Raw genomic sequence first — 26628 nt, 5'->3', positions numbered from 1 at the left:
CATTGCAGTGCTTCAGAAGCTTTACTCGAGTAGACTGACGCGCGGTGACGTGCTCGGGTCGCTCATCCAAAAGTTGATCGCTGCGGTGCTTTCCGGCAGACGCGAGACGATAGCGTCTCGCGCCGACTTCGGTTGTCTCCCGTGAGGCTCCTCGTCCATTCTTTGCCCCAATTCTATATGCAGTGCCAGGTCCGGTTACTACATGACAATTTCATTCGGATCCCCTTGGTTCCAGTGGATACCACGCACCTCACCACTGGAAGCAAGAATATTGGAGTGAATTCAATTGTAGGGGTGTCACATATATTCGCGTTCCCCGGTCGGGATTTTTTATAATAATTTCAAAGCCTCCATGGTCGTCATTCAAAGAAATTGATTACTAGAAAGGCCGTGGTTGGAAAACTTCGCGTGATTCGTGCCGTGCTTTTCCAGTGTATGCATTGGCACATACACTGCTCGGATCTCGGTGGCTACGTCGCTTCTACATCTTGGGAGGCAGCACCCGACTCATTCGTAGCTGCATGCGCAGCGTACCTCAATGCACACTTCATGTCGCTCCCGAGCCCATTCGGTTGCTCGTTCATTCCGCTGCCGAATGAGCGAGATGCTTTAGGTGGTGGTGGTGGTGGTGGTGACGTTGAGGCAGGCGGGGTTAGCCTGGCATACATAGCCGGCAATTGTTCCGAGATGCTTTAATGCAATGTGCGAGCATTGCTTTTGCACAACGACCGCTACGGCCATGTTTTCGTTACCGTCTCAGAGAAACTTGCGTGATCAGTAAACACGCTACGATTTCCAGAAAAGGCGTGTGCAGACAATACCCAAGCTTCTGCGAATTGCGCTAAGAACGAGGTCTTTCCCGAATGAACTGGCACGAAGTAGAACTTGCCTCTTTCGTGTCTCTGTTTTATTGTCTGCCGTAACTCCAATTCCACGGTGCAAAGCCCGACCCGCAGTTTCTAATTAAAATGAGGAGATCAAAAGTGTCGCTCTCCGTTCGCAGCAAGAAGAACGCGTGTGCTGTCTTCTGATTGGCTGCTCCAGAAAATGCATTCTCGCCTGCCTGCGTTCATTTTTGATGCTTCTTTGGCGGTGCGTGCCCACCTCTATGCTTCTCGCATCGACTCTTTCCCCTCCGGCCCTTGGCGGAGAAGCCTCCCGTCAGCTCGCGACGCCCTGTGAAAATCGTCGCTCGCGATTCCATCCCCGCCCACGGGTTCTCTTTTCGCACCGTTCGCTCGGCGGAAGCGCCTTCTCAGCGTCGCCGCATGCGCTACGCTCAGTCGAGCCATGGTTCAGGTTTGCCCGAACGCAGGATGAGGCGCAACTTCCGTTTAATGTTACTCCTTACGTGAATGTCGTAATCAGTGGCGTAGCTAGGTCGTCTGGCACCCGGGGCCCAAAGGTCTTCTGTCACCCCTTCCCCCCCCCTCCCCCGCATATGTGTAGCCGGCGGAAAGAGGGGTGGCTTCAGACGTATATGCCCCCCCTCCCCCCCGCTGGCCCCTTGAACCCGGGGCCCACGGCCCCCCGGCCCCCCCTGTTGCTATGCCACTGGTCGTAATGCCTGGCGTCAACGCTTCAAAAATTTGTAGTGGTGACTACATTGGGACAACTCCGACCACGCATGTACTATGCGGACAAAACTTCATCATATTCACAAACGTTTGTGGCAGATCTACGCTAGCTAGCGCAAAAGAAAAAGAACGCCAGTCACTGCGAGAAACACGGAAGAAAACCTATATATACATATATCTGTATATATATATATATATATATATATATATATATATATATATATATATATATATATATATATATATATATATGTATATATATATATATATATATATATATATATATATATATATATATATATATATATATATATATATATATATATAGGCAGGTACTTCCGTTTTGAACAATCCAATTTCAGCTCAGCAAAAAGAGGGTGCAAGGCAACTTAGCCAATTAGGGCACGAACAAGCACGCCAATGGATTGCAAAACAATTAAATGTTCACGGTTATCTTTTTTTGCGTTTCTTTTCTGTTCCATCTGTTTTCCTAATTCTCAGTTTCATATCGTTTCCTGTGAAACCTTGGTTTCTTGATCCTAGTTGATTAGGTGCTTCTAAGCTGCCTCGTTTCGTGTCATCTGAGCTCATGGTCGGGGTTCCGGCCGTTTTGAGATTGCCAGGAAGATGTGGAAGTGTCCCTCGTTTATGGCTACTTCTTTGAATGGTTTGCTGGAGTGGCCTGGTAACCAAGTGTGTGAACGACAATCGGTTCGTTTATAAACTTCTGTGTCCTTATACTTCCCTTGCAGGTAAGGCGCCAAGACGGTCTTACCGAGTACGCTGCCTTTTTCGAAAGCTTGATGGGAGGACCCAGTGTGAGTGTTCCTGTTTGCGTTTTTTTTCTTCTTTTTGCATACTCCTAGTTCTGTGTTTTGAGCCCGACTGTAACCTCCAGCGGGGTGAACGTCGCTGCATTCAGCATGCATTCGTTAGAAAGAAATAGGGTGACGGGAACGCGATGCCTACGACGTCGGCGCGTATGGGCTTTCCTCATGGAGGGCGCATAATTAGCGTTACTGTGCAACCAAACAAAAAGAAAAAGAACGAAAGAAAGAAAACGCGAAAAGAGATACACAGGCATGGAAGGGCACATGACAAACTGTTGTGTTTTTGTTGTTTTTGGGCAGTATATAAAATGAATATAAATGGCAGCTTGGTACAGTCGAAGGTGCTTCATCTAACGCCTCCGAAGGATGGGCTGCGAGGGCCGAGCTTTGAGTAACACTCAAAATAACTACTTGTGCCGGTGCGATGAAGCCCTAAAAATTCTGGCGAATGGTAATAACTTTGTCAGCCGGCGTATTACAGCGGTGACCACTGTGCACAGGTGTTCTGATTCTGCACAGGTGTTCTGAACACTTGGCTCTGCGAGACAATAATCTTTCAAGAAGTATTGTAGACTCGCAAATGTCAAAACTTTATTATTCTCCTCAACACCGAAAAATCTTTCGCACGTTCCTCGTTGCCTATAACCCGAACGTTACGCTCTCGCCGCCAAACATGTATGAATACGAGCGGGACTCTAGGCGCCTCTTTCATGCCGTTCTGTTTAAAAGAGAGAATTGGGCGCAGCAGGAACAACACCGTGGCGGCGTCGCGTCACTCATTGCGGAATGAGAGCCGCTTATTCTCGAGCCCGGCCGTTGCCCCACCGCAGAGAGAGGAAGGTTCTCCTAGGCATATTTCATGTGGGCCTTGTGGAATCTAAAGCGGCGCCTTATTCCTGCAGCTCCATTCTATGCCCAGCTAGTGGCCTAAGCAAAAAAGCTAAGAGAGCATCACATCTGCACCATTTTCTCCATGTGAACAAGAAAAAAAGCGAAGCGTAGCAAGGCACGATAATTCAATTTCATGCAAATCAGCTAAAGCTAGGAAATGTTGGAAGCTAACTTCCGTTCATAAGGAAAGTTGGCAGAAATCGTTCCCGTTCATTCGAAATAACCAAATTATAAAAATAATTAGGTGTCTTGCCCAGTATTTCGTAATGCTTCTTGTATCCTGTCTTATATGTTACTTTTTGAGTACTTCTGCGTCTGATTAATGGATTTATTGTTATTTCTGAAATTGCTCTCATTATGTGCCCACTTTTTATGCCATACCACCTCTCCCCTCTGTAATGTCTAACCCTTGAGGTTACTTGAAGTATAGTTAAATGAACAAATGATTACTTGTACTGCTTTCTGAAATTCCGCTGCGTTGCAATGGCCTCTTTCATATTCAATAGTACAATGCCGCAGTAATGCAACCTAATTCCAGAAATCTGTTACTGACTTTGATAATTATCGGTAATATTCCCTATCTGGATATTTGGCCTTATACAACTGTAACGGCGTGTTCACGTATACGGCGTAGCAGATATTGCTTCAGTCACCGCGCGTTTCTTGCCTGCTATCCGTATAACAGCACAGCGAATTTCTTCCTAGCGGGACTCGTTTAGGAGGCACTTTTCATGGGAACCAAGTTGAGCGCCGTGCAAGGATCCATCCTAGGAACAGGTGGCGTCGGAGCGACTGACCCACGCAGCTCCGGCCGACGCCGCAGATTCCCGCGGCGCGACGCGTGCGTTCTCCTTGTCACGTCACGTGATAATGCACTCGCAAACTATACGTTCCTCCTCTCGGCTCTTGCACTTTCCTCGGCTCCTCTTCACATTCTGTCCATCTATTGCGATTAGACGTTTGCGCCTCATCAACGAACAACAAAATATCGTGAACGAGCCGAACGGCTACTTTTGAAGTATAAAGGCTCGTTCGTATTCCAGAGCAGGCCCTTCGGATACATATATTCGATGGATACAATCATTTAAACAATAAGAAGCTTTCAAATAAACACGAATTACTGTAAGTCAGTGCGCTAGTTGATTGCGAGATTGTTGGTAAAAAGAGCGACAGAAACGCGCGACTCAAAGGGGAGACGCATTAAAGGTGGCACTACTACTGAAATTTGCTTAACACGAAGCTACATAAGCGAGGACCACAAAAACGTGTTTTTTGCCGCGCATGCGTTCCACTCGTGCTCTGACTGAGGCACCCCATTTCTGTCTTTTTTAGGCCAACCGTGCTGATGCAACTATCACCTCTTTTTATGCAAATGCCTCAAGAGCCAGTACCTTAAGTTCAGAGTGAAACCTATAACGTTAACGTTGTCCTGTCACACTATCGGTCACCTGGTAGTCGCATAAATTGGTGCGAGTCGCAACAAACATTTTGCAGCAGTGCCTCACCGCACTATCTTAACATTGGCTTCGTTATATCGCAGAATTTCTTATTCCTTGACTCGTGCAACTAACACGCGAGTCTTTTTACTAAAAAGTGCACGCACGCAAAGCACAGCTCCACGCATCCCTTCACTGGCATCGCATGTTGGAACACTCCGCACAAGAGTGAAATCATTTTTTAAGCACCATTCATAACAACGTCGTTGCCCATAGTGACGTCAAGATAGAAACATTCCAAGGCACTCATCTGCGTGCGTAAATATCTTGATCAATTTAACGACGTCAGCCATGTTTGCTAATATAGGTACGTTTGTCACGTCTAGATGAGAAAATATCTCTTAAAAGAGGTGGCATGCATGACCCGATGCATACGCCATTCCTTCCCACAAAAGTTTCGTTAATATTATTGATGATGGATGAAATAAAAAGAACTGAGGATTTGTAAAGAAAAAAAAATGTCAGCAGATAAATCCGAATTGTTCTGGGATATCACTTGACAAAAGCCTTCAATAAAATTCCCGACAGCGCAGAGAAGTTCTGCTTGTGGAATAGAAAAAAATCCGAGAATTTCTTATGAGTTGTTAATGCGAAAGCATTAATGCGCAATTGAATGCCGCTGAGTGGTCCTGGGAGTCTTGCGCTGCGAGCACCGTTTTCGAGTTTCGCGATTATATTGCTGCGGGTTATTTTTAGAGCCCAGCTAGGCACCCCTTCCTGCGGCAAGCGTCGGTGTCGTCCCTCGGCGTCCTCGTAATCGAGCGAACGAGCACCGCAAGAAGGACGAAAGAGGGCACGCTGATGAAACACGGCGGTAACGAGGAGAGGGCGAGGCGGAAAGCGGACGAGGAAGGGATACAGCGACAGCGAGAAGCGTAGTGGCCCGCACGGCGGGCTTTGCGGCGACGATGGTTTCGAGATGGCCCGCCAGAGTAGCACGCATCGCCTGCGCGCAAACAGAGCGCTGCATGAGCGGAGGTCTGTCTGCGGCGGCTGCTGCTGTGAATGGCGCCCAGGCGTCACGATTAGCGCGCGGCACACTTGGCTCCGTTTGCAACGTGCCGCACGATATAGCTTGTCCGCGCCAGCCAATATATCGCCAAATGAAAACACATATACAGCTGCGCCCGAATTTCGCATTAGGGAGTATTGTAATCGTCAGTGAACTTTTGTTGTACAGTCTCTACGTTAGCATCTTGGCTAATGCTGTTCGGCCGGAAGACCGGCCTTCGTCGGACTCCGACGATGGCCAGTCCTCCGGCCGAAACGTCAGTAAAGACATATGTCATAATGTTCGTCTTTTTTTTTTTTGGTTCTGAATGTTATACCTTTGGGTCGGCGCGAAACCCTACGTCTTGTATGGATGCGCACGCACGCACCGCGTGCCGGCGGCTTGCGCAAGCGCGACGGCGGTGCCTCGCCGACCGGCCTCGCCGCGAGCGTCGCCGAAAGCGCTCCGTCGGGGCGCGCTGGTGACGTGGCGTCGCAGCCAGCGGAAATTTGGCTGCCGTTTCGCTGCTAGAGGCGGCGGTTTTTTCGCTCGGCGGGCCATCAAAACACAAGCCGACGACATCAATGGGAAAGTGAAATAACTCCTTCCTCGCAGCATTGTCAATTGCATACCTTCCTCCAAATTGCGGACACGCGGGGTGTACACACTGCAGGGCCCCTATGAAGCGGCGCCGTGGTCACCATTCAGCTAGCTCGCGCCACACCCGAGCTTCGAGTCTTACGGCGAAGCTGCTGTCGCAGCGGCGGTGTTCCTTGTGGCGTAATCTACGAGACGGCCGGCGAGCGCCGCAAGCTTTCCCAGGGGCAAATCAGGTGTTGTGGCTGCTAATGCGACTAGAGCGTTCTGTGGTAGACGTTGCAGAAAGAGCTCGCGAAGAATCAGGCTGTCCATGAAGCGAGTGGCAGCCGTTGAGGAGCTGCCGCGTGTCAGCGAAGCAGCTGTGATGGCTGCCTGTTGTTCCGTCTTGACGGCCAGCCCGGGAAGGCCACTTCGCTCGTACACGTAGGAGCCTCGTCGGGTGCTGTATAGAACAACCGCTTTGAAGTGGTCGTATACGCCGTGTGACTGGGTGGGGAGCTATGACAACGTCACTGAACTCGCTAGCAACTTCCAGAGGGTAGGGCGAAAGCACTTAGTTCGTGCGTGGTTATTTGTCTCACGCCGAAGACAGCTTCGACCTGGGTGAAGCAAGATCTAACTGCTAGAACTGCGGTGTACCGGGCCGACAGAGACGCTGACTGACGACGCAGCCGGGGTCCAGCCATCTAACGCTCGTGGCGCTTCCATGGATGCAGCGTCGACGCCCAAGCGATCCTCACGTGGTAGTGAAGAACTGAGCAGTGAGAACCGTGATCCCAGAAAAGCAAGTGGCGCTCAAAGCGCAATGATAGCGTCGACTACAGTCGGCGATCGTCGGAACCTGATCTGTGGTTCAGAGGCGCCGGCTAAATATGTGCGACTCTTCACTTCACTTCACTTTATTACCTTAAAGGCCGCCGGGGTTGAGGGTGTTACATAAGGGGTGGGTTACATGTATAAATCAAATAATAAACAAAGAAAACATGTAATGAACATAAATTATTCGCTGTTGAATACAGTAGTTATAAAATGCAGGAATTTAGATGTACAGGTGATTGCGGCGATGTCGTGTGGAAGGCCGTTCCAGTCCGGGGCTGAGCGCGGAAAGAATGAAGATGCGAATGTAGCAGTGTGTGTACGAGGCCGTGCAACTTGAAGGGGATGACCAATGCGGGGGGAAATACGTGCCGCCGGATTGATGTAGGGCGGATGACGAAGTGAGCTGTAATAGAGTTTATGAAGCAAGCACATACTAGTAATACGACGTCTACAAGCTAGAGATGTTAAACCTGCCTCTGCTTTTAATGATGATATACTAACGTTATATGAATAGCACGAATATATGAATCTTGTGGCTCGACTTTATACTGATTCTAGGGAAATTGTTAGATAATTTTGGTTAGGGCTCCAAATAGGAGAGGCGTATTCTAATTTAGGACGGACAAGCGATTTGTAGGCAAGTAATTTTAGGTTTTGGGGGGCATGTCGTAGATGACGTTTGAAGAATCCAAGGGTTCTGTTAGCGGATGAAATGATTTTTGTGACATGTGCGTCCCAGGTTAGATCATTGGACAATGTTACGCCGAGGTATTTATAAGTGTGAGTTAATTCTATCGTGGCGTGCGAGATTTTGTATGAGAAGAGGAGAGGATTACGTTTTCGGTTAAAAGACACGAGTTTACATTTATTGGGGTTTAGTTCCATGAGCCATTGGTTACACCAGTCCTGTACGCTGTTTGAGTCATTCTGGTGGGCGAGCTGATCAGAGGTGTTATTGATTGTGCGATAGATGACACAGTCGTCAGCAAAAATACGGATGTTACAAGAGACATGCGTTGGTAGGTCATTAATGTATATTAAATATAATAGCGGGCCAAGGACTGATCCTTGCGGGACACCTGATGTTACGGGAAGAGGACTAGAGGCTTGATTATTAACGTAAACATACAGGGTGCGGTTAGCAACGAACTCACTTGTCCACTGCAAAATGTTAGGATGAAGGTTTAACCATGAAAGTTTTAGTAGCAAGCGTTTGTGGGGTACTTTGTCAAACACTTTCGCGAAGTCCAGGAATATTGCATCAGTTTGAAGGTTACAGTCAAGGGTCATATGCAAGTCATGGATGAAAATAGCCAGTTGTGTATCACAGGATAGGTTTTTACGGAAGCCATGTTGAGCAGGATGAAAAAAATTTATAGAGTCAAGAAAGTTTATTATGTGGAAATAAATGACAAGTTCCATGATTGTGCACGCTTGCACGACACGCTTGTTAAAGAGATGGGGCGGTAGTTAAGGGGTTATTCTTCGTTACCTGATATGAAGACCGGAACAACCTTCTCCACCTTCCAATCGCTGGGAATAGTACCTGTGGAATATGATTGTGCAAAAAGTATTGATAGATACGGTGCAGAAGCATGGCCAGTATTTTTGAGGAACTTGGGGTCGATTTTATCAGCACCCACTGCAGATGACATCTTGATATTTTCTATAATACATATAATGGCATGCGCAGAAAACATGATTCAAGGCATAGGCAAACTTAGGTTGGTAGTTGCGGTAGAAAGTGGCATATCAGTTTCGCGTGTGAAGACGGATGAGAAAGCGGTGTTAAAAATATTTGCACAGTCACTGTCACTGGTCATCTCGCCAAGTGGGTTAGCTAGTGTAATGATCGGAGCCTGTTGAGAATTTAGTACTTTCCAGAACTTCCTCGGGTTATAGGTTAGGATCTTGGGGAGGTCAGTTTGGAAAAAAATCGCGTTTGGCATTACGGATAGATTGCAGGTATGTTGATTCGGCTATGTAATATTTCTTCCAGGCGCACGCGCTTAAGTTGCGTTTTGCTGCACGGAAAAGTGCCTTTTTTTGTTCTCGAGTGTCTTCAGGAGCTTTGAAAACCATGGTTTGTTGTGACTGGCACGAAATGTGATGATGGGAATAAACATTGCGGTGAGTTCGGCAATTTTAGTTTTGAAAGTAAGCCAATTATCCTCCAGGGATCGATCATCGAAACCTGTCTCAAAGTTTGGAAATGACGCCGACAGGTGATTATCAATTTGTTCATAATTCCCTCTGTCATAGAGGCGAATTGTTTTGCGGAAAGTTTGACGCCATTCAGGGGTGACGGTGAAAGTAGCGTGTAAAACTTTGTGGTCACTGATTTTGCGGAGGTAAGTAAGCGATGATAAACTTTCTGGGTGATTAGTTAGAATAAGGTCCAAGATGTTGGAGGATTCATGTGTGACTCGTGTGGGTTCAGTTACTAACTGGGTGAGATTGAAATTCAAACAAACGTCAACAAAGTTAGTTATTTCGGTGTTGCCTGTTGGCGTTAGGTTCCGCCAGTCAATGGAGGGGTAACTAAAACAAATAATGCGCGCGTTGGGATATTTGCCTGTTATTTGATTCAGACTATCGCTTAACTGTGAAGAAAAGATTGGATTACTGCAGGGGGGTCTGTAGCAGACACCTAGTATGATGATTTGTGGTACAGAACGACAGACTACCCATAGTATTTCAAGCTCCGATTGGATGTTAATAACAGAACAAGGCAACAGCTGGTTAGTGGCAATAAGAACACCTCCTCCTCGTGAGCTCTTGCAGTCCTTGCGAAAAACGTTAAATTGCGGCAAATCAGCCAAAACTACCGGATCGGTGACGTCTTCTGTTAGCCACGTTTCTGTTGGTACGAGTATAATGCTGGCAGATGAAGAAACAAGATTACAAATGTGTTCACGCTTTGGGAGGAAGCTACGTATGTTGGTAAAGATAATAGAAAAAGAGAGATTTGGCAGTTTACCGCGAAGGGGCTTTTACAAGGAAGATTAGCAGCGCGGCGATAAGTCGTATGCTATGAGATTTCATGTACAGATTGTGATGACTCGTCGAATGCATAACGTTGAGTACCGATGCACAAGGTTTTGTAGGGCAAGCAAAATTTAGTGGTGGTAGCTTTGGCAAACTTTACAAGGTGCTTTCGCGCTTCTCGGACAGGACGTGAAAGGGCATGGAAGTGTTTGGACAGGGCGGACAGGGCATGGAAGGTTCCAGCGTATTTGTTGGTGCTCGCACAATACCTGTACAATTTACAACAGTGTTCGCGTCACGTGTGCAATCTGATTACAAAAGGCAGAGACAGCAGTCGGCTGCAAGAATGCAGAATGTTCTGGTGCAGGCAAGCGCGTGCCCTTCGCAAACCATAACTTGCTAGCGCACGAAAAGCAGCCCTTGCAAAGAGGATGACTAAGAAACAACGTATACGGACCAAAATGAGGCCATATAGCAAAACGGCGTGTCTTGAGCTAGGCATGACTCGACGGGGAAGTGGCGGATCAGGCCAGCAAATCACTGATTTATTCGCAAGGACGCGCTTCTCGGGACGCGCGAGCTTGGCTCAGAATCAGGGTGAAGGACAACTACGACCACTATAGAGCGCGAGAACACGATAGGCAGACTCCTAGAAGTTGCAAGGATAACACAAACTTTTGATAGGCTAGCCATTGATTGAAGAGAAATAAAACTCCTCCGTGGGCTTTCTTGTTTGCCTTGCGCAGACGGGAACACGCCCCCCCCCCCACCTTTTTTTTTGTTTCAGTTAGTGAGAGTGCAATGGAATTTAATGAGACGTCAAAAAATTTCGGAGCTTGGTGGCAAGAGGGTCAACTTTGCATCATTTCGGCGCGCGATTCTTTCGCCGGACAGACAACTGACATTCGAACGCTGCGAAGCAGACGTGCGCAGCAGACGAACGAAGCGATTCGTCCTCGTCTGGTGTTCTGTGAACAGCGCAAATGAGCGATGTTTCACGTTCTTAGCACGTTGCTTTCTGATTACAGTTAACACTAATTGTATGCTACTTATTTTCTTCCATTTTCGTGCGTAACATTATGAATATGTATGGGTGATGGAAAAATACATTTGGACGTGTAATGTGAGCGCAGTCTGTACCAAATTGCCTGTACCGTGTCGTGAGGTTTGTTTCGTGATAGAAAGGCGCGCAACGTTCACAGACGTCTGACTCTTCCGTCTCTCGGCTTCTGTTCCATCGAGGTTCATGCAAGCACCATAACAAAACTGCCGTCCGTGGACGCAGATATTCGTTGTGGTATTTACTGGGACCTCTCGTCCCATCGGGATGTCCTCGAAAGAAAAAAAGAAAGATATGCCGACAACGCGGGCAGTTCGAACGAAGCGTGCCTCTTTATGACGGCAAAGGGGATTATGTCGTCTAATAAAAAGAAATCAAAGAATGCTGTAAGAGTACGCATTTCCTCTTTCTGGCGAATCCGAACTGTCAAGAAAAAGGAGTGGCGTTAGTGGCCGTTTGCCGAAAGTAAGCGTCCTCTCGCCGAGGGGCTCCGAAGTGCGCGAAGAAGAACAATGCGGTGCTGCACCTCGTCGCCTCCCCCTCCTTGTCCTGCCTGGCGGAACTTTTTTTCGTCTCCTTCGTCCCCTGCGTTGTACCTGAGCGTTGCGCCACCGCCTTCTTTGTGCAAGGACCCTCCATTGTTGGCTCCTGGTTTTTGTTTACTCGCGTCGGGCGCGCGCTTTTATGGAAAACGGCGTTACCCCTTTCACTGGGCGCCGGGAAAAGCCGCACTTTTCGCTTCTTTTTCTTTTCTCTCTCCCCTCGTCTTTCATGTTGAGGCATTCTGTATTAGATTATGCCTCTGCATGGTTCGTCAAACACGGCGTTTATTCTTTTCGGAAAAGAAGCGCCGGCGACAACGAATAGCGAGTCCGAAGAAGCGCGCGCCGAGAGTTGCGCAAACTTTCTCGAGATCATTCGTTCCACGAGGAGGAGCAGTACTGCGTCGGGCATTGCAGGAGAGCAAAGCGACGCACCGGCTTTTTTTTTCCTCCTTTTCTTATACCCGCTCTCTTTTTCGTTGTTCTACGGCTCCCCCTGCTTCCTCGAAGAAAGCGCGGCGCATATTTTGGGGAGCAGGGAAGGAAACCCTGCCTCGTCGATCGGGTGGCTTTTGTTCCGCGACGATGAGGACAATGGCGCGCCGTCCGCGTGCAAACGGTTTCCGCGTGAGAAGAGCTTTCTGAGCAAAAAGGCTTAGAAGCGGAACAAACAAACAAACAAACAATATGGCAGCTGCTTTTCAACCTGCGAATCCTCGTGGGCCGGCCCCACTCCAGCGTGCACAACAGCAACGTGGTGTTGCGAAACGTTTGCTTCGCTTGCTCGGGGGGCGTTCGCCTCCCGCCGTTTGTTCAGCGCAGCCTGTCCGCTGGGCTGGTGCCGAGACCTGGGCACCGCGCGCTTTGCGGCGATATCCACGCCGGCCACTTTGCGCAGTCCAGGCAGAAGAGGTAAAAAGTGAAGAGGTGCAGTTTGCTGTCTCGCCTAACACAGTAGAAAAAGACATTGGCTGTAATTTCACGCTTTTAGCCTATTTAGTGTACGCGATAAGAAAAGCTTCCCGCTTCCGTTTTATCGCTTCGCTGTTATCCAATATTAACGCACTTATTACTGCATCCAGCACTATTCCATAGTAGTGCCTGCTTCAATATCTTCAGGTGGACGTAGGTGACGTACCATGCACGTTGTACGTAGAATCATTGCGGACTATCAAGCTACACAAGTTATGAACTGAGTAGCACGGAAAAAAAATGCTTTATTTACTTCTGAAACTATTCCCACTTGCGCAACATTCTTCTTAGTTCGATGAGCTTAGAATTCTTAAACAGTGCCTTTCGTTGTAGTATGGCCGATCGTACTCCTTCGCTCATTTGTGATTGTGCATACGTGATCCATTGCCAGAACTGTACGCAATATCCCCTCAAGGTATTTAGGGGAAGGGTTCTTTTATTATTACCGTCATAATTTTAGAATACACCATCGTCCATAGTCTTCGAGGTGGTCAGTTCTTAAATTCGCATCCCTGCGTACATTTTTGTGAACTGGCCTCGTCCCGCGACATGCCCAAAAGAGATGGCGGACATTCGTTCCAACTGAAAAAGCAAAACGCTACTTTTGCTTTTTCTCCGGTTAAGTGTGATCTACCATTATTGACAGCAGCACTGTAATTGGGTAAAGCCTGGTTGTAGGGTAGATTGGCCGGGCACATTAGCAGTTGTGAGCAATCATATTCATCCGTGTATGATACGGTGCTCTTTCGGCTTTTCACATACATTTTTGAAAATGTTGGAAAATACCTGCATGATAAAAGGTATTTCCAGATGGCTAATTAAAAAGCTTGACAAATTAAATCTTATCATTCACAAATGCGCACATGTGGAAAATGCAGCCGTGCAGTATTGCAGACTAGCATCACTTTCGTGACAGTACTTCGTGGGCGAGCTGGTTGGCATGCATTGAAGCCATTGTAGCGCAACAAAACACGGACAAAGACGAGGACAGCACAACACCACGAGTGCTCCGACGCTCAAGGTTTGTAACGTGCTACAATACAGCGACAAATGCGCTTTTCCGTAAGTGTTCGAAGAGAGGGCGCGGCGTTTTCACCGCCACCTATTGCCGCCGGGTAAAAGCTGCGGGGCTTTCGCCAGAAACAAAGGGCTTCGGCGAGCCGCCGTGCGGCGCCGCCACCAACGCTGCAGCGCCGCGCTGCAGGCGGCCGCCGTCGTCTGCTACTCGTGGCCACCGTCCGCTTCGGGAAACTCGTTTGCCTACGTGAACGGCGGCATTGGCTCTTGTTGCGTGATGTGCCGCCCAGCACTGACGTCGTTGCCCGGATGCTCGTCACCCCTTCGCTACGATTCGCAGGTCTGACGCAGGCCTCGTTGTTCGGTAACAAGAACTGCCGCTCAATCCTAAATTCCGCTCAGCGCGGAAGGTTGCCGCTCGGATGCCGTTAGCACTAAAGAAGCGAGCGTCGTCTCACCTATTTACGTAACATTGTGTCTAGCTGTGCTACTATCAACAACTTTCAGGGCGCACCGAAACACCGTTCGAGATTTTATCCGCTACCGTGCAAATTTCGTTCACCGCATTTAGCGTACCCCGGACACGAACACGTCGGCGAGTGTCCCGTGAAAATAATGGACGCCAACCGCGGCGTCTGTCCGTCGGCGCGGCTGAACCCTGTGGGCGGACGAAGCTTCCTTAGGGAAGTGGGCGCCTCTCACGTCCGAAAACTGCGGGAAATGACGGGAACAGAACGGACAGCTTAACTCTATGAGCCATTGTGCACAGCCACGTCAACAATTTATCGCCGTTTTTGATAATACATTCGGCTAAGAAAGGGGAAGCGGAGGGAGGTTAACCGTATGGGAAGATCCGGTTTGCCACCCTACACTGGGGAGAGAGGGGAGGGGATGTAAAGTGATAGCAAAGGTGAGACAAAGAAAGAAAGGAACACGGACATACAATCACAGTCGGTCACTGTCACCGCACAGCAAAGTAGCACTTGCAGCACCGGGCTACAGCCACTTGTCCAATTCTGTTGCCCTTAAAAACTGCAACAGTGCCCTGGCCGCCCTCCGCCGCGATGGCATTTGGCTAAAGCGAGCCCTATACCTGTGAAGTTCCAAGTCGCGTATTTATTCAATGAGCTATCTACTCTATTTGTGAGTTCTTTGATGTACTTCCGTTGCCTTAGAATCTAGCGTCATCATCAATCTAGCTGTCAACATTGAGCATGGTCTAGAGAAAGAAAGAGTAAAACACAGACAGGAAGGCTAACCATATGTGAATATCCGGTTTCTTCTGTGCTCTATAGCAAACGGAGGAGGGATGGGTAAACGGTCGTCCAAATATCTCTTCGTGCTAAGCTGCCGCCTTGTCGGCTTGACGACAACAGAAATTCAGTTCTATAATACAGAACACGCTATGATAAGAGCAAACTACAGATCTATGTCTACTGTTCACTAAGCCGGACAGAGCTTCTGAAGAACGAAAAGAACGGGTGGTAACGTGAAACCTGCAGTGCGTTCTGATTGCTACCTGTATTTCGAGGTTGCGCCTGATTTAGCTCATTGCACGTGACCGAAATTGTGCAGCTATCAAATCAACCATTAAATGCTGTCTTTGTTCCCAGCTGAGGCAAAACAGAAATGGAAATCGGACGTGCGATATAGCCGCAGTACTTGACAGCTACCCTCATACCCTGCAGAAAAAGCGCCTACACACACACACACACACACACACACACACACACACACACACACACACACACACACACATATATATATATATATATATATATATATATATATATATATATATATATATATATATATATATATATATATATATCCCAATCCGGGCAACATTGATGGCTTCATGTAGCATGTGCAAGTTTATTGACCACTTGACTTCACCCAAGAATATCACGTACTCTTGACACCTGCGGCAGAAAGGATGTTCCACATCCGCCGCCAAGGTTTGTGAGTGGTGCCGCTAGCTAACACTCCCATAATTCTAGTAGTGAAACAAATAAATAACGAGGAAAGTGGATGGGATTACCGCACCGTGCTAGCTCAATTGGTTAGAGCATCGCACGCGTAATGCGAATACGTGGGATCGTTCCCCACTTGCGGGAAATTGTTTATTCAACCACTTTCATTTCTATTAGTTTTTCATTTCTTTAATTCAATTAGTAAATATAATTTCCCCGTTGTCCTTGGGGTCTTTGTTTGCTGGCTTTTTATGATATATATATATATATATATATATATATATATATATATATATATATATATATATATATATATAGAGAGAGAGAGAGAGAGAGAGAGAGAGAGAAAGAAAGAACTAGTCGGCCATGCCCTAGCTTTTGCTCTGTATACTCACCCCATTGACCCCGATGGTAAATGAAGTTCATATTATTATACCGTTGCGGTCAGTACATTCCGTTCGTTGTGTGACCTCGCGTTTCCGGCTGAAGCAGGTTGATTTAAATCATGCACCGTTTTCTTCTTTCTTTCATGCTTTGGTACTAAACTTAAGAGTGCCATTTCAATGTGCGAAGTCAATTCGTCATTTTCTCGGCGCTTCTCCCACCTTCATCTCCAGTGCATGCGTTATCGTAAGCTAGCTCCCGCTAGATGCTCGAGAGGAAAGGACGCCTTTAGATGCCAATATATTCCGTTTCTGATGTCGTGATCGCTTTTTTTTATTCCGATGTTTCTTTTCTTGTTTGTGTGTGGTTCAATAGGGAAGCGCACTGGTGATAAATGACAGCAGTGGACACAAGACAGCGACGGCAGCTGGAAATTTCATCGGCAGAGGCCCACGCCGCGTGAGCGTGCTTTCGCCATCACGTGATTCGGAGAGAGAGAAATTGACCATCGCGAAATTACAGACGACGAAAATAGCAGTCATGAATGTAACGCTGTGGGCCGAGCACGATTGTCCGTGGACACGAATTTCGCAAGAGTTGCGTGGTTCTCGAAGCGACTCTCGTGACTGGCACAAGCTTTTTCCCCTTCTGTCTCTCTAAGAGTATGTTTACGTGCTGTGCCATGATATCCGGAATGAAAGTGTCCAATTCTGCTGACGAATGCTAACGAAGCACAAAATATTTGTGGGAAAATTTTTCAGCAGTGTAAGCGAAAGAGGAGTTGATGCCTTTAAAATGTTAGTGTTTGACGTAGCACAACAACACAAGGAAACCATGCTTGTCACTAAATGGAACTTTGGAATCTAAGCTGCAATCGCCACTTGACCACAGTAACCGACTAGATTGTGAGTAGTACGCCGCGTCGCAACCATACAAGTGGCGGCTTGGAGGCCAGGTCGTGCCTCGCGAAATGCGGCTACGGTGACGCCCTCCCTCGTCAGTTTCTTGCAACTGAAGGCGTTGTTCCAGACGCTCCCTGTTTTTGTTCTTGATTTCTTTCGCTCACCTCTTGCCGATCCGCCTTTCCTGTTTCATTGATCGCGCGCGCACATTTATTTTTCCCCCCGTGCGCTCTCGCTCCCTCGCCCCGAGGCGGAGAGGGAATCCGTCACAATGCTGTTATTTTTTGTGGCGCCCCTCGCTCGCTGCTCTCTTGCTGCTCCCGCTGCTTTTGAAAAGCGGCCGGCAAAGAAGAAAGCGCCCACCCACGCACGCACGGCCTCTCGGAGCCGTTGAAGCAGGATGTGCTGGCGCTGTTCATGTGCGGGGGCGTTCCACGCGCGCAATTATGCTAATCTTGTGTCGACGGCGTGCGGGTAAATTATTTTAATGAGCCTTTCTCCCCCCTGCACGCACGCCCTCTCCGCCCCCGCTTCTCGCCGCAGTCGAGCCTCGACGACGCTCGCCCCCGGCCGCCGCCGCCGCTCCGCTGGCGAACAACGTGCGCGCCGCCTTCGCCGTGAGTACGCGCTGCTGCTGCTATCGGCCGCTGCTCCGGCAGCGCGCCGGCCGTCGTTTCGCACTTGTGCGCGCACAGCCACGACATCCCGCCGCGGTGAGAGGATTTCGTTGCACAAGAGAAGCTAGACGGAAGCGCAAGACGAGAAGCAAGTAGAAATCGACAAACGCTAGTGCCCGTTGCGCACGCGTTCTCCTTAATTTAGCTTTCGCACTCTCCTCTAAGATTATTCCAAGTTCAAACAAATCCGTCACAATCACGGGGCGCATTTCTTCGTCTTGCTTGTTTTACTTGTAGCCTGCGCCTGTCTTTATGCGATGGACTGCTCCTGCTACAGATGATGGTAATGGGATCCGCTTCGGTACAGATGGGCGACCAGCCTGCGTGAGCTAATCATGCTTTAGCATTTCTATTGCAGTCCACCGTTTCGCCCATCGCTATATTGTCATGTTACCAGTGCTTGCAACGACCTCAGTTCTTTTCCGCCAATATTTCCAACGTCGCTTGCTTGTCTCGATCACTGACCACTTAACGCTTTATTCAGTTTTCAACCCCAGCACTGCTATAAGGTGGGTGTTCTGTATGGTTCTGAATCGATGGATATCATGGCATCCCAATGCAATATACAGAGTTGTCACAGGTTTATTTCTTCCTTTTTTCTCTCTTCACCAGCAGATTTATTGCAGCAATGTTTTTTTTTTTTTCCCTGGTGCAGAGACGTGCTTCCTGTTCTTGGAAATATTTGCGCCTGTCTTTTTTACATCGGCAGGTGGGGAGACAATCAGACATTGATCCCGGGCCTAAATGTAGCAGAAAGGCATTGCCCTTTGTGTTATCGCACACATTTTCTCTACTGATTTCTTGCTTGCCGCATCCGTAAATTTCCATAGATATATATTTTTTTTCTACCGACTGCATCTAACATACCATCATTGGAACTGCCGTTGGTGGCGCCGTGTGACAAAATAACAGAAAAGCGCATATATATGCGACAAATTGTGACACAGTCGTGTCTTTTGTTCACACACATCTCCGGCCAGGCTTTCACCGAATGTAAGGAAAAGTAAAGTTGAGTTTGGCTCGCACGTCGGAGTACGTTCCCTGGAAGTAGGTCGACGGCAGGCGCTGAAGCGGTTGCAGGATGGGCGGTGGACTTGAAAGAGCGCGCGACAACTACCACTCGCTTTTCAGTTGTCGCCGAGATGTGTTTTTTTTTTTTTTCAAGATGAGAGTTTGGTGGCGAGCTGTTTCTCGACAACACGAGAGCCCACTCTGCCCCGCGAGCCTCCGCTGTCCTTTCCCTCTCGCGCACGCGTAGCCGCACGTTCCCATTACAACGTCAGAGTGATCAATGCAATTCACTGACGTCCATGCTAGCCAAGTGAAACAGATCAAGACTCGCACACTGTCGCTTGGCTTGCACAATGGGTCCATGCAATGCTTGCTCCGATTTTGTTTGTCGGCATTTCGACGGGGGCGAAAGGCACAAATGCCCGTGCATTGGGGGCATGCGCATCCCATCCCCTGGTGGTCGAAATTAATGCGGATTCCCCCACTACGACGTGCCTCGTAATCAAATGGCGGTTTTGGCACGTATGACCCCAAAACTCACTCATCTCAAATTTTTTTTTGTGTAGGTATTGGCGCATGGTTTTATTTTCAGTTCCTCAGCACAAGTTAAGGCCGCTACCATTAACGATAACGACGTTCAAAAACAACGCCGTACATCCATGTATACTCTACGGTAATTTCTGCGAATAATCCCTGTTCCTCTAGGCCTGCCTCTCGTTCATCCTAGCTTTCAGCAAAAGCTGCGATTTGCGGTTTGAATTCATTTGAAACTGAGAAATGCTTGCATTAGAAACCCTCTAAACTTATCTAAATAAGGATAGTTGTACTTAACAGAAATGTTGTTTTTTATGTCGTGCCAATTGCTTTGTGACCTTAACATTTATTCGGACGCTCAAATGTCCATGAGAACTTACAAATTTCAAGTAAATAAATAGATAAGTAAGTAAATCAAAATGTATTGTCAGCTCTGCGCCAACAATCACGTAAACCACATCCATTGATTGTCTTAAGGTGAGAGATGCCATTTATTTCATTATATAACACTTTAAATTTTAAATTATATTGTGTGGTATTACGTGTTAAAACCACAATCTGATTATGAGGCACATTGTAGTGGGGGACTCGAGAATATTTTTGACCACCAGGGGATCTTTAAAGTCCTGAGACGGGCGTTTGTGCATTTCTGCCCCGTTGAAATGCAGCCGCCGGGATTCGATCCCGCGACCTCAAGCTTAGCAGCGCATTAGCCACTAAACCATCGTGGCGGGTGCATACGCTAGTCCTGAGAAAGTCTGGGACGCAAACCAGTCGTTCTCGTTCTTGATATCACTTTTTGTTATCCCCTATGCTTTAATTCATAACGCAGTAAATTTGACGTGCGCCCCCTTTCCTTGGCTTAATGGATTACCCCGTCTCGTCGTCTCACTTTGTCCGCTTTCACCGGATTGTCCCTGCTATCGAGCTCTCCCGTGGTACAAACGCCCGTATTATATGGGAAATTTCGCCAACGAAACGGTGTTATTTAGACAGAATTAGGGCGCGCTTGCGAGTCGCAGAGGTCGTGCGACCGTCAGGCGCCTGCGACCAGGCAGCGGCTGGACGACGTGCACGCTCGCAGGGGCCGCCTCACCTTCTCGTCGGACACTCTCGGGAAGCCGTTCGCACGCTGTCGGGCGTTTCGTTTTCGGCGCCGGCAATGACTGCCGTGTGCACAAGACCCGGCGCAGTGTGCTCCCGTTTCGCTGATCGGTTCAGCGGTTTGCGAGGCTGGCCTGCGACCGTCGCTTCTCGACCAGAACGGTCGCGCGACCTTATGCGACTCGCAAGTGTGGCTGAATCATGCGGTGTCCAAAGTGATGTGTCTTGCATGCTCGATGAGGACAAATAGCGGAAACACTTCACCAGCGAGATTACACCGTTCCCATTCGAGGGCCACCTAACTCCTTCGCCATCAATAAAGCGCGACAATGTGGTTGTTAATAACAAACTATTAGGCCCCGCCGTTCCCCCGATTTTCACGTACAATGCCGAGCGGTATTGAAACCAACGACGAAGCAGAACCGTACGCAGACGTTTACTGGCAGCGAACGACAGGCGCACAGCGATTGACGCTGGACGAGCTGTCAGAGCTCGCAACGAGGGGGGGCGTCTCGCAGTCCGAATCGTATTCGGGTCCGCCCGGACTAAACGCGCACACAGAAGCGTCGGCAAAGATGACACGAACCAAAGCCTGCTCTTAACGCTGTCCGGCGTCGCACGACAGTGGCGTAAACGGCTCCAAAAGCGCGTGCCACGAATTGCTTGGCGTGACGCAAGGCCCTCGTCTAACGACCGATTTCGTGGCGCGCTTGGCAACTGTGTACAAATGCTTTGTAACCTGTGGCTTGGTTAAAACACGTTGGCGGGCTAGTTGTAAATGTGCCATAAAAGCACATTTACATCTAGCACCTACGTTCTTAAGACCATGGGCCACTTTCTGTATGCAGGGAACCACAGCAAATCATTGTTTTTATTTTTCTCGGCTTTCCTTCCCTTGATCGCTCGGTGAAGGTTTATTGCAGTTTTGATTTTTGCGGCAACTTGTAGCACACTAAATCAGTTGCGGGTAATCTAGGGTGTCTCAAACGCGGGAACTGCGCAGAAAAAGCTCTCTTGCTGCGATCTGCACATGATTTATTTAGTGATAACATAAGGCACGAAAAGGGAATTGTCTTTTCACTCATCCTGAATGGCTCGAATTGAGTGAAAGAATCGTGCATCGTCTCCATACAAGATTCGTCAGCGTTGAAATCTGCAATGTGTCATCACCTCTATAAACCTACTTTCTGTTCTTGTTTTCGCTATTTGGTTGGTTTTTGTTGTGGTACACCCATACAAAAATGCTTCCTTACTTTCTTTAGAACTTTTATCAACATCCTATCAACTTTAGTAACATCCTATTGACTTTTACTTTTTAGTAACGTTTGTAAAAAGAAAGTTGGTTACTTCTTTTCTAACTTCAGTATGTAAAAAGAAAGTTACTAGAAAGTTAAGACACACTATTTTAACTTTTTAAAAACACGATTCAATAGGAAGGTAATAAAAATAATTATGTTCTTAAAGTACATAACCCAAGTTACAAAACATGCATGAATATTATTCAATAAGGTTATAATTATTCAGTGAACATAGCTGGTGCAAGACAGTGTTGTTTCATGGACAGGTGTAACTTTCCACAATTTGCAATCAACTTTCTAGTAACACTGGTTACTACAGAGTTGTTAAAAATGATTTAGTGAAAAATGAACATATAACAGCATCTGAACTATAAATGAATATGCAAAGACTGGCTGCATTTAAAAAAATGTTTTTTTTGCACAGTAACTGTTTTCCTAATTTTTAATCAACTTCCTAGTAACAGATGATAGTAGAATGTTCATAGAAAAAAAAATGCTTCTAATACCGGACGCTAAGAGAAAATATGGTCTCACCAATTCAAGATGTGGGCACGTATTCTCGAAAACACGACAGCTAGTGCCATGGGAAGCGTGTATATGAGCGGTGATCATGAATTTGTGCTCAGTAGGTGTCAAAGAAGCCCGTAGGCCATGCACCATCGCACTAGACGGCGCGCTGATCGGCTCGTGTTCGCCAACTAAAGCGGGAGACACACGGTCCGATTTGGTGTCCGATCCGGCGTCTGACGCGCCGAAACTGCAGCCCGAATCGAGGTGTTTTGCCGTGCCGAAGCGCCGGATCGGACGTCCGGCGTGCGACAAACCGGGCAGATTTTCATCGTTCGACGTGTCCGACAACTGCACCGTCGTCTGGCCGCAGCCATTGGCAGCGCGGCTGGCATGTGACGTTCTCTGACGTTCCCTCCACGGAGGCGGTGCTGGCTTTCCAGTTTCTCGCAGTTATTCTTTTTCCTTGCCTGCTGCAGTTTGTTTCTGACATGAAATAGTTACCAGTTCAGTAAAATTATCTCGAACGTGTGCCTGTTACGCAAACCAGCGCCTTGTACACTAGCGCTAAGCTACTGGTGAGATCGGGAGCCGCGACGCGAGGGCATTTCGCGAGCTGACATCACACACCGACCGTCTGAGCGAGGCCGCTCGCTTCGCTTGCACGTTTGCCCTTCGCAACGACTGCGTTGAGTAAACCAATTGTATTTAATTACGGCCGACCTAAGTGTACAGTGTTCATTGTTTTGGCAAAAATAAGCACTCTTCGACGAGCTCAGACTGGATCGCAAGCGCCGTCGGCTGCAGCGTCCGCCTAGCTATGCCTACCGGCCCTATCGCTGGCTTTAGCGGAGCCGTCAGTGGACAACCCGCCGTCGTGAAGTGTTCTGTCACTCACAGGGGCATAGTTTTATCGACAGCCTTCGCGTAAAGCGAAGCAGTGTGGTGCAGAGTTGTTTATATTGCGTTTCTCGACGTGAATATCAACTCAAGCTGGGGAGTTGGATGTGGGCGGAGCTTACGCGCCGCTCATGCCGTAACATGCAGCGCCGCACGTCGGATCGGACACCGAATCGTACCGCGTGCGTCTGTATAGCTCGCTCATGGTTCGGCTGAAGTCCCAGTATACACTTTATAAATAAGGAAGCCTACCTAGGCACTGTAAACCCAATTATTGGGGCCTAAATGCCTCTCCGCCTCCTACTACGGCTTCCTTTGAGTGACAGTCTGATCTCGAAGGCCATGCTTTTGCAACCTGCATGCACCTGAAGCAATTGCGAATCTTGAAGGCAACATCCGCTTAGTTTTTATTATATATACATTTCCTTAAACTTCGTATCACAAAGTACAAAGTACACACTTCTGGACCAAATAAATTTATTAAAAGACTCTATCAAATGTTATTAGGAAAAAACACGCGATTTTTTCCTTTAAGATACATTTTTCTAAAAAACCGCAGAGTGGCGCTACTGTAGTACTTGTTTGGTCGACACACCACGTTGGTTGTCGTTAGTGCTCCCTGCAGTAAGGTGGTATTTGAGGTAAATTTTAGAAGTGCCTAGACAAAACGTGCTCCTTGCTGTGTGCAGTGACCATCCCAAACCCTCCGGACTCGTGTAACGCCATTAGTTCGCCGTGTGTTTCGAGCGATCCACCAGTGTCGTCAGTGAGTGCCCTAGTACAGCTCCCGTCCGAACTGCCTTTGTTCTGCCGAGCTGCCTGCCGGCGCTCTCGTCAAAAGTCTGGTACTGGGGCTTCGAATTGTAGTGTTTGGAAGACTGTTGAAGGTTGTGCTTTTGTGGAGCTGGAGTTCATCGGCAGTTCTACAGTGCTTGCGCCAGAGAAACGTCGGTGCTTCTGTACCTGTTAGACGAAGGAGCGTTTGCCAAGTCTTGAAAGGTAAGCAAGTTTGGCGCTTGCGCGCATTCTTGAAGCTTATGATTTGCGTAATGAGCGTTGTGTAACTAGCTAGAGCAAAGCGCTTTCCTATCGTATGTTAGCCATGTTGCTGTGCACATTTACCAAGCAATTTCGCGAAAGCTTCCTCTGATGTTACAGCGTACTTGCATTCTGCTACCCGCCTTGTTTGCTATGCCTGAATGGGCACACAATTATGAAAACACATTGAAAGTTTGTGTTCGTTCGGCAGTGCGTAATAATTTGAAGACTGCGATTTTGTAGCAATACTTACCCCTCGATTCTATATCACTCTTCTCGCCCACCGCTAACGGCCGGCAGCTGCAGTACGTAGCACGGGCCGGGGCGTCGGTCAGCCTACTAACGAATAGCGCAAAGGAATACCATCGCTACAAAATCGCGGTCTTTAAATTATTACGCAAATTTTGTGCACAATGAGATGTTATAAACACACCTTGCATGTACATGAAAAAAAGGTTTACAACAGAGATGACATATATGCATGGGCACATATATGTGTCTATAAAATACTCGAGCCTCTTTCTGCCTACAGAAAAAGAAGTTATGTCTTCTCGAGGGCATGGCTGCTTGTAATAATGAAGCTCTAAGGGAAGGTTTTCTCTAATCCCTATTTTTGATATCTAAATGCTTATGTGGCATGTACAAACTGCTTGCATCCATTTCTCATTGGGATGAGCTGTCTGAAATTTATTTTCAGTAATAATTGCAATAATTAACTACTTTCACCTGTCTTCTAATGACTAAAGTTCTATGCTTCTACCTTGACAAACCTTTTGTGAAATTAGTTTGATGAGGCCCAATATACAGCGCTTTCTAAATTGAAGGTATCAGTACCTATTAAAGACTACGCTCACTATGAAAATGCTGCTTGCGTATATTGTTTATTCACTCTGTCAGACAAAATCTTTACACCCAAGTGCAGTCAGTAAATTTAAAAGTGCATGCCTGCAAGGGGAAGTCAGAATTGTATTTGAAGACAATTGCATCTTGTTTGATAGTTCTCGAGCACAGCTTGGCCCTATACTCGATGAGGCTTGAAGCTTTCAATGTCTGCTAATCACTAAAACAGCACCAGATCTCACTCTGTGTCAAGGGGTGGCACACATTTGCTTAGTTCTAGGCAGATGCATGTCTTTCTTTCGCATTGAAGTTCCCAATACTTTCTAGTCTTACGTAAAAGTACACAGCTCAGTACAATGCATGTATGGTATACGTAAGGCTGCTTTGTTCTTTAAACCGAATCAACAAGAAGCAGCGACTTCCGTTTTTGCAAACCTTACCCTACTTCCTAACCATTCCTTGATCAAATGCGTATAAAATGAATCTTTGGTTGTTGTATTCTTTCACAGGTAGACATCGGTGACGGTGTATACTTTGAAAAGGGCCTGCTGAAGAGGCTGTGCCTGGATGCTAACAACTCAGGCTTTCACTTCGCGGAGGGCCTCCTTAAAGCTCCTTTTTCAATAGAAGACGTTGAAGGGAGGTCCTTCTTTGGGCGGCTGTCAAATGCCTTCCACAGAAGGATCCGTTGGATTCCAAGAAGGTCAACACCATAGTAGGTATGTATGTCACAAAGAAGCATCTTAATATTCTTTGTGCAGTTTTCAACAAAACTCCTTTCATGGCAATTTCAATGCTATCTTAGGGTATACTCCTTTCTTTCCTGCTAAAATAGCTATTAACCTGATTATAATAGCATATTATAATGCAAGCTTTGCCACCATAACTAGAAAGTTGTCATTACTGTTGGCATGTGTATTTTTGTGATAGAGGCCCTGGTCATGTGAATGCACTGATAATATAATATCCTCTCTTGTGGAAAGCTAACATGTTTAGTAACAAGCTCACTTTGACAATGTCTGCCTGCACAACAAAGGCATTTTGTAATCTTGCTGTAGAACGTCCGTAATGCCTGTTGAACTGCTTACATGTTGCTTGTATCATTTCGTGTTTCTTAAGTGCAACATAAAAATCAACTCTTCTATGTACCTGTGCCCAAGCAAAGCTGCAGCATAGTTATCACTGACACCTTGCCTTTCCTAATATAATTCACACATAAAACTTCCATGTACTAGTCACAATACGAATATCGAAGTTCATTAAACTGAAGTTGATTTACAGCTTTTGTTTGTAGATGACAATTGGTACGATAGAGTTTATGTGTCGTGCATCTGTTGGTGTTATGCACATCCATCACGCTCCCAGCTTTAATGCACGAATTCAGTCATTTCATGCATTTTTAGGACTTTGCACAAAACAGGTGGAGATGTTTATAGCCCACAGGATTGAAAGCTTGTCTCTTGTGCACTTCTCATGGCACTTCTTGTCTCATGTCACTGTAGCAAAACTAATATATTGCCTTTTTTCTTCTCATTTCTAGACTACACAACGCAACATTTCAGCCTACTTCCAGGGCAGCTGGAGAACTCGTCCTCCTTACTAGCCCGGGGATATTAAATGGATGTGTTCAAGCACAAATGGAAACCCGTCTTCTTCTGTTGCATGGCACACCTAGCC

At 47.3% G+C, this 26628-nt stretch overlaps 1 protein-coding gene and 1 long non-coding RNA gene across 9 annotated transcripts in view; both read left to right on the top strand.

Moving 5' to 3' along the window:
* The window catches only part of nab (NGFI-A-binding protein homolog), a 1159032-nt gene that overhangs the window by 415539 nt on the left and 716865 nt on the right, over positions 1–26628 (top strand). For 6 of the 8 annotated variants that reach the window (XM_070536817.1, XM_070536819.1, XM_070536821.1 and 3 more), the window contains exon 3: positions 2330–2395. The exons of 1 other annotated variant lie outside the window; for it this stretch is intronic. In XM_070536817.1, the coding sequence (XP_070392918.1) occupies positions 2330–2395 (66 nt within the window). Of the gene's footprint in view, positions 1–2329; positions 2396–17283; positions 17660–26628 lie in introns of those variants that run through there. One more of the 8 variants, XM_065451219.1, reaches the window with a different exon arrangement.
* Positions 23665–26589, top strand: LOC135917646 (uncharacterized). Its single transcript, XR_010569363.2, has 3 exons — positions 23665–24072; positions 25461–25670; positions 26492–26589. It is a non-coding gene; the product is annotated as an uncharacterized lncRNA (long non-coding RNA).

This window comes from Dermacentor albipictus, chromosome 4, assembly GCF_038994185.2.
Source record: "Dermacentor albipictus isolate Rhodes 1998 colony chromosome 4, USDA_Dalb.pri_finalv2, whole genome shotgun sequence".
Taxonomy (NCBI): domain Eukaryota; kingdom Metazoa; phylum Arthropoda; class Arachnida; order Ixodida; family Ixodidae; genus Dermacentor; species Dermacentor albipictus.
The sequence above is the reverse complement of the archived record's forward strand: the minus strand, read 5'-3'. Positions and strand labels throughout refer to the sequence as shown.